This window comes from Channa argus, chromosome 23 (assembly GCF_033026475.1).
Source record: "Channa argus isolate prfri chromosome 23, Channa argus male v1.0, whole genome shotgun sequence".
NCBI lineage: Eukaryota > Metazoa > Chordata > Actinopteri > Anabantiformes > Channidae > Channa > Channa argus.
Genome location: NC_090219.1, coordinates 8,148,819 through 8,168,143, shown reverse-complemented (window position 1 = coordinate 8,168,143; position 19,325 = coordinate 8,148,819). Strand labels below are relative to the sequence as shown.

The 19,325-nt window shown below is 38.9% G+C and overlaps 1 protein-coding gene across 2 annotated transcripts; it reads left to right on the top strand.

The window, feature by feature from the left end:
* The first annotated feature begins 902 nt into the window (after window positions 1–902).
* ticrr (TopBP1-interacting, checkpoint, and replication regulator) lies at window positions 903–16,840 on the top strand. 2 transcript variants are annotated; one of them, XM_067493248.1, is made up of 21 exons: window positions 903–1,992; window positions 2,122–2,359; window positions 2,601–2,833; window positions 3,550–3,784; window positions 5,449–5,587; window positions 5,708–5,835; window positions 7,019–7,222; window positions 7,357–7,502; window positions 7,840–7,940; window positions 8,058–8,151; window positions 9,243–9,325; window positions 9,641–9,871; window positions 10,069–10,156; window positions 10,364–10,436; window positions 10,876–11,007; window positions 11,226–11,316; window positions 11,774–11,832; window positions 12,131–12,399; window positions 12,956–15,152; window positions 15,537–15,665; window positions 16,164–16,840. In XM_067493248.1, the coding sequence occupies exons 1-21, from the start codon at window positions 1,312–1,314 to the stop codon at window positions 16,280–16,282; spliced, it is 5,670 nt and encodes a 1,889-aa protein (XP_067349349.1). In that variant the 5' UTR covers window positions 903–1,311; the 3' UTR covers window positions 16,283–16,840. The 2 variants fall into 2 exon arrangements, with proteins under 2 accessions (XP_067349349.1, XP_067349350.1); XM_067493249.1 differs by lacking the exon at window positions 16,164–16,840 and adding an exon at window positions 15,832–16,132.
* Window positions 16,841–19,325: the final 2,485 nt, after the last annotated feature.

The window sequence follows — 19,325 nt, the reverse complement described above, 5'->3', positions numbered from 1 at the left end:
CGAAATAAGAATTTTCATTTTGGGCAGCAAATGATTAAGGATGCCAAGCTCTCAAACGCACTAATTTACTTGGCATGGCACAGCAGTCACGTCAACAGATGCACTTACTGCTGCAACCCTCCCATTTTGTCCAGGGACTGGCACCAAGGTGGCCCTTGTTGCCTGAGTGGGATACAAATCTTCTGCATCCCAACCCAATGCTCTACAACTGAGTTGCCAGCCCCCCTCTTTATTCCATAAGAATACAAATGGCATATCCCATTTGATGACACTTTTGATAAATGTGTATGTCTAAGCTTGAAGTCCAGTGGTCCAATGCCTTTTTGAGTCCAAAAATGTTCAAGACATTTCTTTAATTTTATCCGTGGTTGAATTTTATTCAACAGGGAGTTGGAGGAATTTTTTTTATATTAGAATGGTTAATGAGTACTATTTTATATAGTTGTCCCTTGAATCACTTTGGCAATGATATTAAAAAAGAAAGTGATTCATACAGCTGTTTTACACAATGTTGCACAGCAGCCAGCTACAGTTGAAGACTTTCTGGAAAATTATAATTAAAATGATAACTTGAGACAGACTGCTCAAACTATTTCTTAAAGTAACCAATTACATATTGATGTACTTAATACACACACAAAAAAGACGTTCTGCTTTTAAAAGTTAAATGCAAGCGGTGCCTGTCAGTCAATGACACCTTCCTGTTGTTGTGTCACGTATCCTGGTGTACGGTTTGTCTATTTGATTGATAGTGTATTTGGCCAATAGAAAGTTACTATTTCACTTTTGGGGTATCATGGGCTAGTATACGCCGCATTGTCACCCAATGAGAGTGTTGTTTATTGAGTCTACAACCAATTACAGCAAAGGGGTGGGCCCTCGTTTAAGGAGCGCGAACGGTTAAGGACAGAAGGCTAAGGCAAAATGGCGATGGTGAGGCTTTCGTGGAAGCATCATATGGGAAGTTAAAGTATTTTTATTGACACTTAAATAATTTAGGTTTGTTATTTTTATGAAATCATTTTAGGTAACATATAATACAGTAGCTGAAGCTAATTTGTAATAACGCTAATTTGAGTCCTGGTTGCTAAGGAAAGCGAGCTACCGGGGGATAAAGTTAACATATAAAAATGCGACGTTAGCAACTAATGTTGCTAAAGTTGTGTTAAATGGCGTCGGGTTCACACTCACTGAATCATTTTAACAGAATGTATTGATGCAGTTACAGCGGAATTTATTACGAGGCTGACCAAGGGACCCGTTTTCATGGCTTTTTGTTGAGTTACGGGCTGTGGAGCCTCAGATGACGGTATGGCTTTAACGTTACACAACTTGGTTTTTGTCATTGATGTGGACTCTGGAGATGGTGATTCCGGAGATCAGCTGGATGTGAGGAATCATTTCGTGAAACGAGGAATCTTACAAATCCTGCTGCACTTCGGCTACAGATACGGATTTGAGAAAGTGCGCTGGGGCTATAAATTCTTTCAGTCTAAAACGGGCCGCAGTGTCAGCCTCATATCAAGAGTGTCGGACTTTAAGGAACTACGACACAAAACGTTTGAGGATTTTGAACTAGAGTTTGAAGCAAAGTTTGACGTGAAGGACAACGCTTGCCCTTCTCGGCAGAAACAGCAATCCAGCCAAACTGCTTCAGTTCAAAACGCACTCAAAGAAACTCTGCTGGACTTCCAATGGGACAGACCAGACATCACCTCTCCCACTAAACTGTCCCTGAGACCCAGGAAGTCGAGTCGAGCTGGAAAGAGCAGTGTTTCACAGGTGGATGATAGTTCAAGCAATGGGAGGAATTTTGTGTTTATTGTCTCCGAGTGTCCACATTCCAGAGCACAACTTGTGGATTATCTTTCTTTAAGAAGCCATGACATCCACACGGATATGACAGAACACATCATATCCAGGGGTCTTCAGGACATGCTGGTTCAACGACAGGTTGTGCTAAACTGGATCGATAGTAGATCATTTGTCCAGGTGAGTAAGGCAGAGAGTAAACGAGCTTTCCTCATATAGTCACTACAAAAGTCACGAGCTGAAGAAAAAAAAACAAACAAAAAAAATACATTATTTATCCCAAGCTAAGCACAATTTGTCTCACTGTAGATCTCAAGCTGTGAAGACTACCTTGGCTCTGACAAAGTGTCTGACGTCCTGGCTCTGGTTGGTGGCAGAGTGATCCCCATGAGTGCACTGTTGAGTCTTTGCTACAATCAGAAACCAGACTCAGGCTTCAGGGGCGAGTTTTGTGCGTTCAGCTCCAGCATTGGATACCTGCTATCTTCTGATAGACTCTACCGTTTGGCCTTTCCTGTCATAGGGGGCATTCTGCGGTGGGGACAAGGTTGGTACTATACAACTTTTTATCATGCTTCAAATAGTGTGCGTAGTGTGTCTGTTAAAAATATTAAGGAGACTTATATTTCACTGAAATAATGATTGACATTATATCAATATCCAGCATAACATAACAACAACTCATGTGATTTTAAATGTAAATAAATAAATAATGTATTACACATAAATGGAAGCAGAATTTAAATTGACTGCTTTTACTCATGTGTTGTTTTTCTTTACCCAAACAGATGATGTGACACAGAGCTGTAACGTTAGGGTTGAGCCGCTGTCTTGCAGACAGAGACTTCTCCCAGAGTTAGTGGAGGTGTGTCTGAAAGGAGTGGTGCAGGAGTGGGATTCGTCGTCACTGATGCAGACCTCCACAGAATCATGGGTGCTTCAGTGTTCCAGCACCAGTGATGAGAGAGCTGTTGCCTTTCACCATCTCCTAATGGAACTGTCTGCTCATTGCTTGCACATGGTGAGAAATACAGACTCTGTAGTGAAGCTGTTCCAGTTTAGACTCAGTTGCTGCTTTAAACATTTTTATTTGGAAATTCCATCAAAGAAACTGCCACATGTGCGCCTGATGTGCTTTTAGTTGCTACATGCTTCTTTTTTTTTTTGATTGTGTTCAATATGGTTTATTAAATGCTGCAATCAGCATACCTGTAAATTCAAGTCCTCAAAGTCAACTGACAAGGCAATGAAATTAAATCTTTTTTTTTTTTTTTTTTTTTAAAGATATAAGTTGAAGTACAAAAATATAATTTCAACACTTCATCCCACGTTACCTCTGCTTGAACTGGGTGTTTTTAATAGTGACAGCTAAACGGGTCATGATTTGCCTTCTTTTTTCTGCTGTTTGGCATGAGTGTGATTCAACGTGCTGTGCTCGCTTTCTGGTAGTGCGTGAGCTGCCTTTATAAACGCAGAGTCTGTGATTAAAAACCTTTTATTTAACTAGGTATTAAACGCACAATGGAAGGGAAAGGCAGTTGATTGGCTTTCTATAGTTTCAGATCATTATCGGTTATTATTTGGTTTTGTAGTCAATTTTAACACTAGACCAAAGTGTAGCGATCTTCGGGGTTCAGAGGTGGTTGTACAGTGTATGATTTTTGAGCCATCTTTCCTGTGTAAATGTTTGCATTTACTAATTCCAACTTCAACTTTTTCATTTTTTGCATCCTTTAGCTTGCTGAGGTAAATGAGAGCAGCTTGGTGTGCTCGGCTGTCCTTTCCCCTATGTCACACTCTTCTGCTCTTCTTACCCTTCTCCAACCTGGAATCACTCAACACAAACAGCTCCTGACTCCAGGAACCATTGCCCCAGCAACAGCAGAAACTTCAGCTGACCTGCCAGATGTTGTGAGCAGTGTTCTTGGAGTGGTGTATGATATCATGGAAAAAGATGGTGACATTGTCGACGGTATGGATCAGAGCTACACAAATAATTTGGACAAGTGAATATATTTTCTGATACAGATGTAGTCATTGAAAGTGTCATGGTTTTTGTTGTGCGGCATGTCCTCTTCACCCTACTGGTGGCTTCTGGGATGAATGCAGTGTGTTTAATTAAAAAAGGCTAATTAAATCCAACCTGAAGGTTGTCTTTTTAGCCACCAGGTGTCACAAAGTGTCCTTCTCCCCAGTCCACAATTAACAACTGATGAAAATCAATTTTACATCTCATCTATCGCACAGCTGCTGTCATAACCATGTGTTTACATTGACTTTGTCAGATGATGTGATGGTCATAAGATTTCCTATAGATTTTGTCTCTTTTACATTACATTACTGTTTCATACATGTTTAGTCACCCTGTCTGTGTGAATGATGACTTTATTTAAATATAATTGAAAACCTCCAAACGTCTCCAGGCATCAGGCTGCTTCTACTGTACATCGGGCTAGAAGTACTATTTCTGTTATTCTACTTTTTCAGTGTGATCAAATCCACTGCACTTCCCTGTTGTGTTGCTGAAAAATGATAATCTATTTAACATTTGGACAAGAAGCCGATTTACTGAGTTTCTGCTTGTATGAGATGAGCATTGTGTTGACTGTAATCAACTAGGAGTAGAAACATCCGTTACTTTTTGTTACAGCAGCTCCCGTTGACGCAATCGCCTTAAGAATGACGAACTCACGTGGCAGAGACAAACTCTTTCAATGGCTACAACTGTATATTTCATTAGCATACACTGATCAGCCACACCATTGGTGGTCTTAATAATGTCATGGAAAACAAGCGTCAGCATGGGCACTCTGAACAGCCTGCGGGTACACAGCCCCAGATACAGTAAAATGTTATACACTGTGTGCAGAGGTGCAAACAGTACACAACTTAATACTCAAGTAAAAATGACAATATTGGCCTAAACATTTTTTTCACTACATGCACCACTTCAAATAATTTACTCGGCAAAACATACTAAGATGATACAAAGTAAGGGTAAAGAAAAAGTACTCCACTTAGAAAACAGTGTATTGTAAAAACTACTTGATGTACCATGCTGCTTAATTATGATAATTATGGCAAAAGAACAGTTCTTTTAAAAAAGGGGGTCAGAGATCACTGTTGATAAAGGTGGAGCTTATTTTAACCACTTTATAAGACAGGTGGTTAACCTGATATGATACATTGTAGTTTATAATATTAAAGTAAAAAAAACAAACAATATTTTTTTTTACTAAAACCAAAAGGCAGTATTAATGTTGTGGCTGAGCACTGTATGAGACAAAAACTAATATCTCGGGACTGAAATGTGAAACTACATATGAAGAAATCCAGATTCATTGTTACATTTGTCCAGCAGAGTTGACTGACAAGTTCCGGTTAAAGACGGGAAAAAATTCCTCTGCTTACACTGTGTCCTTGTTGAAATTATTTTTACCACAAATTAAAGGGATTAATTTTAAGATTGATTGTGTTAAAAATAATTACAATCAGCTGATCATTATGTTTTTATATGATGTTCTTTAATTCTCATATAAAGTAATCAATGTCTTATTTATAAATGCAGTAAAATGTGGTAGATGATGTTTGTGTTGCTGTCCCTCCTCCTATCAATGATTTTTGTTCATTTGTCAGATAAGCTTCAGGATCATGAAGTTCCTGAGTGGGCTCAGCAGGAAGTCAGTCGTTGCCCACTGACAACAGGCGTGTTGGACATTTGGTTTCCTCATTCGGACCAGTCAGGAGTGAGCTCTCATTTAATGGAGTCAATTAAGTATGTCGATTTTGATTTTACAGTTTCTCAAATAACAATTTACTCTTGCCTATAATAACCATAACACAGGAACAAATAAATGACACATGGTCCTGGTGTTGTACGTACTTTGTTGTACAGGTTGCTGCATGCAGTACCAGAGAAGAAAGAGGAGGAGGAATTGTCTGTCCTACAGCAGGAGCTGATCAGTGGTCTGGCTGAACTGTATCAGACCTCACAGGGAGCAGACAACAAGAGGGGCAGAAAACGTATGTGGCTAATTTAGGCATTCGGTGAAGATTAGGAAGGTTTTTTTTTTATTTGGAATCCTCTTTACACTATCTAATTAGACATTAATAGTTTTTGTTTTAATTATTTAAAAAGAAGAAAAATATTCTGTTTTCTGTATTACCTTGTCATAGCCTAAACCTAAAGGCAGGTGTCAACATTAACACTTGCCCGGGGCAAGTAAACTTTATGATCGGGCAATCAGAATGTGTCATTCAGGCAAGTGGATAATAAATGTGACGGTTTGCAGAGTTTCCAAAACATTGATTTATGTGTGTCCCGGTATAAACTGGGGAGGGCCAGTGAGGAAGGGCATCCGGCTTACAAACCTACAGACCAAATCAACATGCGGACAAATGATCCGCTGTGGCGACGCTGAACTCACGGGATAAGCCGAAAGGACACACACAAAAAAGCTCTGCCACAAAATAGTTATTTCACTGTAGAGCTGTGCACAGCTTGCTCAGCCTTAACGTGTCCACAACCGCTAATTTTAGGTGAACCAGATACCGGATCATTTATCTTCATTTAATGCTGTCCTCCCCTCATTTACTAACTTCATCATAACTTCATGAATTGTTAATAATGTGGATTCATCTAAAAGTGTTTTGTCTTATTAATGTAACTTGCATCAGCTTTTTGAAGAATCTTCTATTGTTCTAGAACAACTTTTACAGACATGAGCTGCAGCTGCCAGTTAAATTTATACTCTGTGAATGTGACAAGTTATGTGTTTTTAACAAAGTGTAGAAAATATTCAGAGTAGCTTCTCATTTTGTTGATTGTTTAGCACTGATCAATGCCATTTCTGACACACAGAGGGTCTGTAAAACTCTGCCCTCTGAAAGACCAAGCTCTGCTGCAGCTTATAGAATGTGCCTGTCTTTTCTTAAGTAGATTACTTTATATTAAACTGCCAAAGCCAACACCTATAAGCCAACTAGGAAATTAAAACAGACTCACAATTTTGCCTCGATGTGAGCAGCTCCCAAAAAAAGATCTGTAAACTTCACCAAAACTTTCATAAGGTTTGCGATATTAACATTCTTGAGGAGACGACTAAAAATCTTGCAGATGGATGGTTTCTTTTATATAATAACATTTAACTAATTAATTAAAAGTCATGTATTTATTTTTGTCTCACTCATTATTTTTGTTCTACAGGTGGCACCCAGCGCACACCAGTGAAACAAAAGATGAAGACCATGAGCCGCTCTTTGCAGATGCTGAATGTGGCTCGGCTGAATGTAAAAGCCCAGAAGACTCAGGCTGAACCTGGGCAGTCGGGGTCAGAGGGCAGGGGGGCAGACAGAACAGGGAAGAGACGATCAAGTGACAAGAACAAAGCTGAAGCAGCAAACACCATCAGTGAGTGTGAATACAGCTAATGGAATTATCACAAGGCAGCTTTTTTTTCCTGCGAGAAAGTGAGTGTGCTCTTTCCAAATTCTTAGTGTAAAACATGATAAACGCCAACTAATATATCTTCTCCTTTTGCCCAGGTTTTGCTAGTGAGGCGGAGCTACTTTCCCATCTGAAGTCCAGTTATGAGAAGACCGTTGCAGAGAGAGACTCGTCCCTCCTCACTGGTGCTCAGCAGCTCATATCTGCTGTGAAAACATTCCTCTTGGCAAAATCAGATCTGGAGGTCAGACACTTAAAAATAAATATATTTCATAATTCTTTTGAATATGAAAAAAGTTTACTTTTTTGGGGTGGGGGTTGCTCTATTAATCATATATTAGTCTTTATAACAGTGTACATGGTATTAGAAGCACATTAAATAAAGTTTAAGTCTAAATTAGTAAAATGGTGGGTAATATTATTGTCCAAATAATTGAAGTATGACTTTTTGGCCAAACTGTGTAACCCTATGATATATGTGTGGAAGCATTTCTTATCATGATGATGAAGACATTTAGGGCCTTACAGAGTACCTTAAGTTGGACAGTGGTTAATTGGAAGTGTAAAATTTGTCTTTACAGGTAAAGACCTCCCAGATTGTCCAGCAGCACCTCCTCAAGACCAGTAAATCAATCAGGCAGCTTTATGGCAAAACCACTGATGCTGATAGCAAAGTCAGAGAGTGAGTGTTTTTCTTTTTTAGTCGACAGAAAGTGTAAAAACTCACTTAAACTTTGGAAAGTTAGTAATTCCTTAAATCAGGTTTCTTAAGACATCAGTAACAAGTTGTTTTGTGTAGGTGCCAGCTTCAGGCAATCTTAAGGCTGGAACTGTGCAGACCTTTCTCCTCACAACACTCTGACTCATTGGATTGTGACCAAATGGCAGAGGAGGTAAGTTGAGTAAAGTTTGTAAGTTTGAGTAAAAGCACCCTGACAGTTTTAGCCACAATAATTACAAACTGGTGCTATTTTTAAAAATGCTCTTGGAACTAGGGCTGCACCTAACGCAAATGTATTTATTTATTTTTCAACTAATCTATCTTTTGTTGCTTTGTTTTTGTTTTGGGTTAATTTATTAACCTATCGATTGTTTTCCCATGAAGCTATTTTCTTATTTTTCAGTTAATATATAATAATATAATAACATAACAATGAATTTACTAAAGAATATATGTCTATTTCAGTATAATTCAAAGTATTCACTGCAGGGCATTATTCCTCCCCCCAAAAATAGGCCAGTTTTAACTGGTAATCTGTGTTTTTAGACTCTTAGCAAGAGCTTGTTCCATTCAAGTTAAAGGAATTTGGTGCCATCTAAGTTTAGTTTAAATACTCTAACAGAATAGAAGGATGAACATGAAATAAGTCACTATTACACATCCCTGTCTTCCTTTATCTGCACGCTGATGGGGACTCTCTGCCGACAGCTACAGGGTCCTGCTTGGTTTGGGATTGTGACTGCCTGTGTCCACCAGAACCTGTGGCACATTAGGTTAAAAAGTTAGTGCATTAGGTGCAGCACATACAACGTTTTATAACTTCCAGTCTTAGCTCTATGTTAGCTAACACCTTCCTAGCAGTTAGCGATTAGCCAACAAGCTTGTTGTGGTGAACACATGACGGTGGTAGGGGAACTGCACGTTCATGATCATTTAACGATTGTTTAGATCATTTATTCTTATGGCTTGTTAATTTGCGACATGTTTTTATGCTGGTACCTGAACAAGCACTGATGTTGTCCGGTTGATTAAGGAGTAACTTTGACTTTACCTGAGCTGTCTTCTCAATCTCTGCTGCATCATGTCATATTCAATTGAATCCCAAATTAATCACTACAAACTGCTTGATTTCAAGGTTTCTTAGAATATTTCAAGATTTAATATATTGTAAAAATACATACACATTTGTCTATATTCAGAACTCTACTGATGGCAAAGTATTAAAACTATAAACAAATGTGCTTGACCTCTCCTTGTTTTTAGGTGGCTGAAATGCTGAGGATTATCTCTTTAACAAAAGACCCAGTTTTCCTGTCAAGGTTCCTTCAAGACGAGGTCCTTCCTGTGTAAGTGTGTATGGCTGTAGGTGTGGGGATTATTTTGTATCTCCCTAAAGAATAAATAAAGTACACAAAACTGGACCCAAAGTCAGGGGAATTTCAGGATTCCATGTGTGAAAGGGGCATGTGTGTGAGTACTGAGTTACAAATTCATTATTTTGAGTGTCTTTATGAACTTACATGTCTTTATGAACTTACTTGTCTTTATGAATTACAGCATCTATAATGAGTTTTACTTGAAAAGACTGATTTTGATTAACAAAATATTTATATATAACTATAGACAAGAATCTAAGAATAGCCGTTTCTGTATCGTGGCAGGTTCCTTACCGCTGTCCCCATGGTGCTTGCAGACATCTACCATAGTCTGGGCACCCAGCTCCCTGAGCCATTACTGGCTGTTCTGCCCGCTGACTTCTTCAGTGATGAGTCAGTTGCCAAGGACAGTGTTTCTCCCTCTGCCTCTTCACCTCCCCTCTCAACACACAGCCCTACTTTGGGTGGCAAAGATTGCCTGCAGGACCTGCGAAACCGCTCAGCCAGCAAGAGAAGGTGAGGGAGAAGCTGTATTTTGGATAAAAGGGTTCTCTGTGGTTATGGACAATCTTGAAAAGAGTGAAATAAAACTAAAAAGGGAATATAAGAATATGGATTTTTATAAGTAATTCTCTAGCTAAGCCATGATGTAATGGATAGTTTATATTTTTTACAGTATATGTCCAGAATTCAAAGTTTTTTTGCCCCGGTAGGAGCAGCATGCTGACTCGTCATCGCAGTATGACTGAGTCATCACAGGTTCTTCGTCAAGTGGAGATGCCGAAAAAGGCTACAAGAGCTGTAAGATGACCATAGTATAATTATTACTGATGATTTTTGCTATATCAATTATTATATTCTGAATATTTTTAATTGTTGTGTTTTAACCTGCCTAGAGTCATTCAAAGGTATATCAACTTTTAAATGTGTTTGACTAATTTCTCAAATTCCTTTCTAATATGTTGTCTAATGTAAGTTATTTTCCCGGCTTTTTTGTGTTTTGATCAGTCCAAATCAAAGGCCTGTGTTGCTCTGGAAAAACCTGTCGCAGATCCACAACCTCAGAAACAAGAAACTCAGGGTATGTGCAAGTTTTAATTCTCCCTTGATTTCAGTAGATGGCAAATAATTGCCCACCCAAACCACGATCTCTTAATATAAAAGCAAACTTCTTTAGGTGTGACTAGTGGCTTTAGCGGGATTGTACTTTACTCCTTAGCAGGTACAAAACAGCTTGACTTCGTTTTATTCACATTATTTGAAAAACATCCTAAGAAAAAATTCTGCTTCTACAGAGCGATTCAGTCCCCTGTTGTCTGTGAGTTTGTGTAGTGTGTTGCAAATATTGATGCCAAAGTGGGTGTAGACATACTATCTCTGAGGGACAGGGTGTAACTGTAACGCACTGTAAATTACTGACTTAACATCCTCATTTCAAGCTGTCAAAAAGGAGAATTTATGACATCTGGGAAGTAGTTTATAAACTAAGGACTGAGTGACCATGTTCGGATTGTTTACAGAGGTGACCAAGGTGAGAAGAAATCTGTTCAACCAAGAGATTGTCTCTCCCTCAAAGAAAGGCAAGCTACCAAGGAGCCAGTCTGTGTCTGCTGTGGATGGATTGAAACGCAAGCGATCTCATGAGTCTGAAGGTTAACAGATTTGTTTTTGAAAATTAACTAAAGAAAATTCTTTAAAATGGAGGAATGAATGCTTGACATCTACAGGAAAAGAGAACTAACTTCTTTTGTTTGATAGTCAATACTGGTACAAAGAAGGTGGTAGCAGTTTGGCCTATCATGCATTTATCTCGGTTTAATACATATTTAGAAATTTATCTTTAAAAAATGTTCTTTTTATTCCCCCCCAGAGGCTCACAAACTTTTAACAAAACAAGTTTGTCAGACACCTCTACACAAACAAGTGTCCAGTCGCCTCCTGTATCGTCAGAAAATTGGAAGGTAGGTTTTAAAGTGTTGATTTACACTTTGTTCTATGGAGATTTATTGAAGCATTTTGGCTTTAACTTGCTTAGTAATAATGTTTATTTCTTCTTCTTCTTTTCCTTTGGGCTGTTCCCTTTCAGGGGTCACCACAGTGAATCATGTGCCTCCATCTAACCCTGTCCTCTGCATCTTCTTCTCTCACACCAACTAACTTCATGTCCTCTCTCACTACATCCATTAATCTCCTCTTTGGTCTTCCTCCCGACCTCCTGCCTGGCAGCTCCAACCTCAGCATCCTTCTACCGATATATTCACTGTCTTCAATATATTCCACCTCAATCTGGCCTCTCTGACTTTATCTCCAAAGCATGTAACATGAGCTGTCCCTCTCATGTCCTTATTCTTGATCCTAATAATATTTATTTCAGGACTTCAATATTTATTTTAGGCCTTTTTTTTTTTTCTTTTTTAGGAAATCTGTTCCAACTGAGGATTGCATTGTGGAAGAGTCACCAGTGAAACCTGCAGGAGGTATAATAATGGGTGTTTTTATTTTATCCCTCAAAAACACAAAGTGTTCCATTATGTCCTCACTTAAGTGTCTTCACTTTAAGTGTGTGTGTGTGGGTTTCTGTGTGACTACACATTATTGTTTTGTTGGTTTCAAAAACGTTTCACATTGGTGTAGTGCAATTATAACTCACTGTATATATATTTTTTGTCCTTGGGTGGTTTGATTATGAAGATGATTATAATTATTCTAACAATTATAGCACTATCATAACCTTTTTGTTTGTCTTTTTTTTTTTTCTTCTGTGATTTGTACTAGACCTAAGAAGAAGCCCAAGATTTAAGAAGTTTGCGAGGCGACACTCAAACACCTTCTATTCAAATTCTCAGCCTCGCTCCCGTAACCTGGACAGGGCTCTTTCTGCGTCCCAGCTTAATCTCAGCGATGGAAAAACCATTGGGGTTGACGTAAAAACCGTTAGGTCTCCGATGCGTCTTCTTTTTGGGGCTGCAAATTCCCCCCAATCGTCCATCTGCACAACCAGATCTTCCAGGTCACGCCTGTATACAGACTCTAGTGTTTTTGAGGTGAGTTCACCATTAAATAAATAAATGTAAGAGAATACAATAAATAATTATTTCCATAAACATTATTTAAAGCTCATTCAGTTACAACAAAGGCTCTTTGATCATTAATTACAGTAAATGTTTTTTGAATTTAACTTTTAATTTAATTAGACAATAACTTTAAATACATTCTTTGACCATTGTCTTACTTCTGATGTAGGAACACTTGCTAGCTGAGTTTGCATAAATGTTGTGTTATGTTCAAGCTTTTATTCCTTTCAATGCCATTTCTTAGTCAGGGCATGCAAACCTAACCCTAAACCCAACACCATGTTCACCATGGGTAAATGATTGAACAATCTGAAATTCTCACAGCACTAAAAATACTAATATGTTCTCACAAACCTTTATGGAATTGCTAGTTCAATTTTACTATGGAAAGATACTTGATATTGTTCATTTATCTGTTCATTTCAGCACCATCATATGCTAAACTCTACTCTTAAATTGACATGCTATCAGTTTTTCTCAAAATAAAGTGTTTGCTGTCCATTTATTCAAATACTTTGTTTTCCAGAGCCCAAATAAAACACCAACAAAGTCCCCCAGCAAACGTGGGCAGGCCATTCTTGGCAACACAACTCCTAATACTCCCAGGACCCCTGGGACCCTAGGAACACCCAAAACCACACCTTCCTCCCGGACACGTGTTTTCTCTGTTGCAGAGAGCCCTGTAGCAGGTAGTTCTTGTGAGCTTGGTATGGCACTGAGGGGCAGTCCTTTCAGATCCCCTGCCAGAAAGACTCTTGTGTTAGAGACACTTACGAAAAAAAGCCCTGTGAGGAGCCCATTGAAGGGTATTCTCAAGACCCCAGTCAAAGCCTTGGTTGAGAGCAGCTCGTCTTCTGGGTTACAGCTACCCAAAAGTCCAATTTCAGAGACTCCCAAAAAGAGCGTCACATGGTCTCCATCACCACAAAAATGTAGAGTTTTGGAGAACAGCACTATTTTCAAGGTACCAGAGTCACCTCATACTGCAACCCGCAGTTCTCCAAGATTAGGGAAAACATCAGACAAGTTCAGAAGTCCTGTCAAAACTGCATATCCTAAAAGAGACATTTTCAAGACCCCAGAAAAGATTTGTCAAGTAAGCCTAGAAAGGATTTCTGAAAATGTAAAAAATGTTATTTTGGCACAGGAACAAAATCTGCTGTCTCCTGAAATACTAGACAGGATGGCAACACCTGAGAAATGTGACACTGTTAGTCTGCCAGACTTGTCTCCTTCACAAGCCACACTACCTCCAAGCCACCGCCTCTCACCTCAACTCAACACTACAACTCAAGTAAAGACTCCTAGTCCTAAACACCAAATGATGACTCGCTCTGGGCGTACTCCAGCCAAAAGTTCATTTGTTACATCTCCATGTAATACAGAATTTAGAATGGGAGCTATTATTGGTTCAGAGGAATCAGATAAAGAGAGTAAATCACTGACAAAAAAGTTGTCTGGACAAGGTGCTACATCCACAAGGCTTAGGTTAAGATCCCAGCCTAGTGAGAATATTCCCTCTACATTAAATACAAATTCCCATGGGAACTCTGGTCTTGAGGAAAAGAACATGCTGTCGAATAACAAAGAGATACAGACTGAAATTTTTCAGATATCTGAATCTGATTCTAGTTGTCATACAGATTCACAAAACTCTTCACATTTTAATTCAGCATCCACAGATGATGATAGCCTGGACATTGTTGATGCAGCAGTTGTAAAGACCCAGTTTAGTGGGGGTCTTAAGATGAACATCAGCTTTTCACGAAAACCTTCAAAGCCCAATGACAACATCCAGTCGAACACAGACTCTCCTAAACTGCACATGCAGCCCCAAGGTACACCCGGGCGGAGCTATGGCTTTCGACAGACACCTGACCGGCAGCAAAGGGAGGCTGCCGCTCGTTTGGGGTACGGAAATAATTCCCCTAGGTTTTCAACCCCTAGAGGCCTTGCAAGACGTAGCCGACAAAAGGGCACAAGCAGTCCTGACCCACTGACTTACCAAGTGGAAGTGGAGATGCAAAATTCAGGACTTCCCAAGCTTAAAATCAAACGCTCAGATTCAGTAAGTGCTGGTGATTTAGCTTCAGATGGAGGTCCTCGATCAGGTGCTCAGAGCCCTTTGGTTGGTGTAAAACCATCTAACATGGAAAGCCCTTTGGCTTTGTTGTCAAAACACAGAGATCCTGGTTGCGTCTCACCATCTATCTGTACTCATGTCACCCCAGCCAAGAGCACACCTGGTAAAGGTGGAAGCGTCCAAACTTACATCTGCCAATCCTATACCCCAACACACTGTTCTGGAGGAGCAGTGTCTCCAGAGATTATTCCCTTAACCCCTTCACCTCAGAGTGCAGGGAAGGTAACCCCAGAGAACTTAAACAGCTGGCCTCGCAGGAAAAGAGCTCAGGTTGGAGTGTTTGGAGGCAAGGATCGTGGCCTGAAGGGGGAGCCTCAGCTGGAAGAGCTGTTGGAGGAAGCAGAACTCGGAGTGAGCAGACTGCAGGATATTGAGGACAGTGAGGAGCCCTCAAACAACAAAGCTGCTATATCTTCGGTTTCCACACAGTCGCCCCCAGCAAGAGCAGGTGCATCTCAAATATCTCCACTGGAAGACCTGTACTGGATGGAGAAGCTGGCTCAGCAGGGTGACAGCCATGATCCACAAAAAACTGAAGAAGAACCTGTCTGGTCTGCTGGAAATGGAGAAAGTAAATCAAGTAAGCTATGATGGACACGTACTGCTCCAAAACATGTTCTTTTTCGCCTTAAACGTTCTTCTATATACTGACCAAATGCATAGTGTATTATCACGATACACTGCATTCTAAAGCTATACCTGCACATATTATTCACTTTAGTAATTTCTTCATAATATGTTTGCATTTGACTTATCAAACATTGACTTATTGCTTAGAATTGATTTGAAATTACCAGAATTATAATACTATTGTGTTCTTTAACATCATACATTCCACCCAACACCAGGTGTTTGCTGATTAAGATTCAATCATTTATTAAAGGGACATTTTTTATATGATTGCATGAATTTACAGATTAAAACAGTAATTTGTCACTGCTTTGTATTTGCCACCAAATTTCAGTATCAACTCCTACCAGCTCAAAGGTGAGGAAGTCGGTGACGGCAAGTGGGATTTTGGCTCTCACTCACTCCCCACTCTTGTTCAAGGGCAAAGCAGGATCTGCTAGTAAGAAAACTCCAGATTTTAAAGGTAAAGGTTTCTTTTTTTTTTTTTTTATATCCATATCTAACCGAAAAGGTAACTTTCCATTCACAATGTAAAAATTAGGATTAAGAAATTCTTAAACGCATATACATATCATTTAATACACAGAAAACAAATTAAATCTTAGTTATTGTTTATTTTTACCTCTTAGCTTTAATTGTGGAATAGTTTAGAAACTGATCTGAGAATTCAAGACCCCTAGTCCTGGAGTGGGGAGCAGAGAAGTATCAGTATTACTTTGTTTGGGTTATGACATAAAGTATTATGTTCTGTATTTCTGCCTTGTAGCAACAGTTCAGCAGCAGATAAATTCTGGGTGTTTCAGAATAAGTTTGACAATCAGCTTAAAGTAATGTTTGGTGTCCACATACTTTTTATGAGATCTCTACTTACGGCTATTATTTTTCAGCGGCCGCATTAAAAAGCACTTTTTATTGTGTACATTTGCATAATCTTCATTTTAATTATTATTTTTTTTTGTAGTTGAGGCTGCATCAGGGAGGAGGATACAAGTGGAGGGAGGGGACCTGTCACCCTTAAGCCAGCCAATGAGACGCTCAGACAAGGGGAGGACCTACAGCAGGAAGAGGCTGCTTCACTGAACCACACAACCCTCTCGCAGGCGAAAGGAAAAAGCTTCTGTTGCAGTGAAGTTGTAAGAATTCTTGGCCTCGTTCTGCCTGCAGTGTTTTTGATTTTGGATCTAAAATATGTCTTTCAAGTTCCACTCAAAAGGCTCTGTGGGTGCCACCTCTAAGTCTCCACCACCACTTTTGACCTCAACACTTTCTGTTCATTGTTTAAATCAGGACATTTCCATATTTTATATAAAAGGAAGCTTGACACAGTTGAAAAGCTGTGGAGTTCTGTAAAGCTGTTGATTATCGCTCTTACACAATGATTTTATGATTTATGTCCCGTGGTTTCTGCATGGGTCATTGTGAAGCTAAAACAGTAATATAGGTCAGCGCTTTTAGAAACTTAATTAGAAAATGTACAATCAAGTCAGAGCCTAAAATTGTTGAAACAAGTGCTATTCATGTTATTTATTAGTTTGTTCCTGCTTTTAAGTAAAAGGGAGCCCTTATGATTGATTCATATTGTAAATATGTTGTGTTGTCTTATGTAAATAAATCTAATTTTCTAAATTCACGGTTTTTGTTTTGGTTTTACTATGTGCATTCATACATGTGCTTGAGTGTTTCTCAAAGCTAAATGACAAATCTACCACAATGAAAAACTGTCTTTCAGTGTGACTTTGCAACAGCCGCTAAGTAAAACCCTGATACATTTGCCCTTTAATTTATTAATGACATTTAAATTAGTTTAAATGTCAGTACTCCATAACACAGCAACAAGAAAAAGTATAACGTATTTGAAAGTTTTTGTGTGTGAACTACAAACATTTGCACATTAACACACCTATAATCTTGTACCTCTGTCAAACATACTCTTTAGATATGCAAAAATGTAACCGTAGGACAACCCCACATTTAATGGTTGAAAAAAACATGAGTTGGTACATTTACAAATCGTTGTCTTGTGTTTATCAGTGTAAATACAAGTATAGTCACAGCTGCTGCAAATCCATGTAAATAAATACATTTTGTCATATTTTCTCAGTAATAACGTGTAGGCATTTGAAGTTCAGCAGTTGCCTTTTAACGTACCTCTTTAAATACATCCTGTATGTTGTAAACTAATCCCGTTCTCTGCAGAACAGCCTGTGATGTGAACTTTGATCTGGGTACTGTATGCTAATCGTTTCCTTTCTAATCCACAGATGACTAAATTATCCTCCAAAAGGAGTTCAGGCCCTGAAGAAATATAAAACCTAATGGCGTCTGTCTGCTTTCAAGAAACTGGCCCGAAAGACCAACCTAAGACTCGTCAAATCTCTAAAGAGCAGTACATTAAAAAACACATAAGTTAATTACACCCAGAGACTAGAAATAAAAAACTGATCTCAGGTCTGTTTTTTTTGTTTTGTTTTTTAGTAGTGCCCAGCCTGAAGGAAATGTGTGTAGGTTTTTCTGAGCCACTACAACTTTCATAAGTGATTTTTATTACAAAGAATATTATTCAAAAAACAAATGTGTTCCATTGCACAGAGGCTGGCAGAGCAGATCGTATTTCATTGTAATGGTAACCTAAATTGCAGATGTTACATTTGTAAATGGCTGAAAAAGGTTTTAAAGAACATCTAAATATGTGGATGTTGTCAGTGCTACATTTTTCTTGGAGGTGATAGTGGGCTCTCTTGCTACTAGTCGCATGAAGTAATAAAGGCGATAATATATGCTGCGTGACGCATCGCCACGAGGAAGTAGCAGCAGTTCATGGTCTGAATTGACCTTGTAGTTGGGAGGAAAAAGCGTCCTTGTCTGTGCGTGTGTTTTAAAAAAAAAGGAAATATGAGGAACTGCATTGTGCATGTTGGAACAAAGAAGCAGCCCAGTGTTTTGCACAGTGTGATGTGGAAACCGTTCGGTGCTGCACCTTTTTCCATTGATGCCCTTCACTATTCACAGCACGCGTCTCCCCGGCGCTGTGAGGTTGGCCGAAATAAGCAGTGGGACTTCCTGTACACTGCATGCTTCACAATAAAATCCCCAGTGAGTTTCCCGCCACATTGTAGTGTAACGTGACGTTAGGATCAAAGCAGATTGTTCTCTGCTAAAGAGAAAAAGTGAGTGCTTCTTGTTACACCGATCTTCAGATTTGTGCAGCGCTTATATCACCTTAGAGTTGGAACTGATCAAAAATAAAAGCGCACAGAGGGAAAAAATAAATCTATAAACTGTGTCGAATGACATATTTAGGATGTAAAGTGTTTTCATATGAAATCAAATTAGCTTAAATATAAATAAATATCCAGATAAAGCATGTGCCAATATGAATATGTTATCATTACACTTTTTCACATATTAAATTATCTAAAAGGCTAGTTTACTTGGCTTTCCAATAAAAGAGTGAAGAGAAGAGGTGCTATCATTACACACACACACAAAACCCACAATGCTTTGTTCCTTATAGTAGTGCACTGGGGCATTTACCATGAAGTGTTCGAATTTTGTTGAACCTCCAAGGACAAGTCAAGTAAAAAAGCTACTCTGGCATGTAAAAATGTTTGGGCACTAAACCAGTACTAAGGAAAAATATATTCCACTTAATTTAACAGTCAGACTGGATTCTAAAACAGAAACCGCCCCCCAAAAAACATCACAATCCACTAGGAGCTACATCAAAGAAGCGGAACGCACTATCTACAATATAATCGTGGTAACATGTTTTGTATCACATTTTATCCCATAGCAATTATTAAAACTACTGCATCCTCATCATATTCTGTTGGACATATGAATCTTCCTTGTTTGAACATTTTAATGTTTGTAGACTTGCACCATGTTTTAAAGCTCTTATCATCGTAAACACACCATAGTGTACATGCAAAACAGCAAGACAGGCTACAAAAGATGACTGAAAGATGGCGTTTGCGCACAAGCTACATTTAAAGAAACAGTTAATATTTAATGAAAAGCACATATGCATTTATTATGTCCATTTATTATGTGCTCTTATTTTGAAGCTGGTGGTAAACATCCTGTTCGCGCCGTGCATCTCCACCAACTTTACGCCGCTCCG

Bases quoted from the DNA above. Each gene is read 5' to 3' on its own strand.
- ticrr (XM_067493248.1), top strand. From the start codon at position 1,312: ATGGCTTTAACGTTACACAACTTGGTTTTTGTCATTGATGTGGACTCT. The intron at 7,503-7,839 runs GTCAGACACTTA...TTGTCTTTACAG, and splicing joins TGGCAAAATCAGATCTGGAG to GTAAAGACCTCCCAGATTGT. The intron at 8,152-9,242 runs GTAAGTTGAGTA...CCTTGTTTTTAG, and splicing joins GTGACCAAATGGCAGAGGAG to GTGGCTGAAATGCTGAGGAT.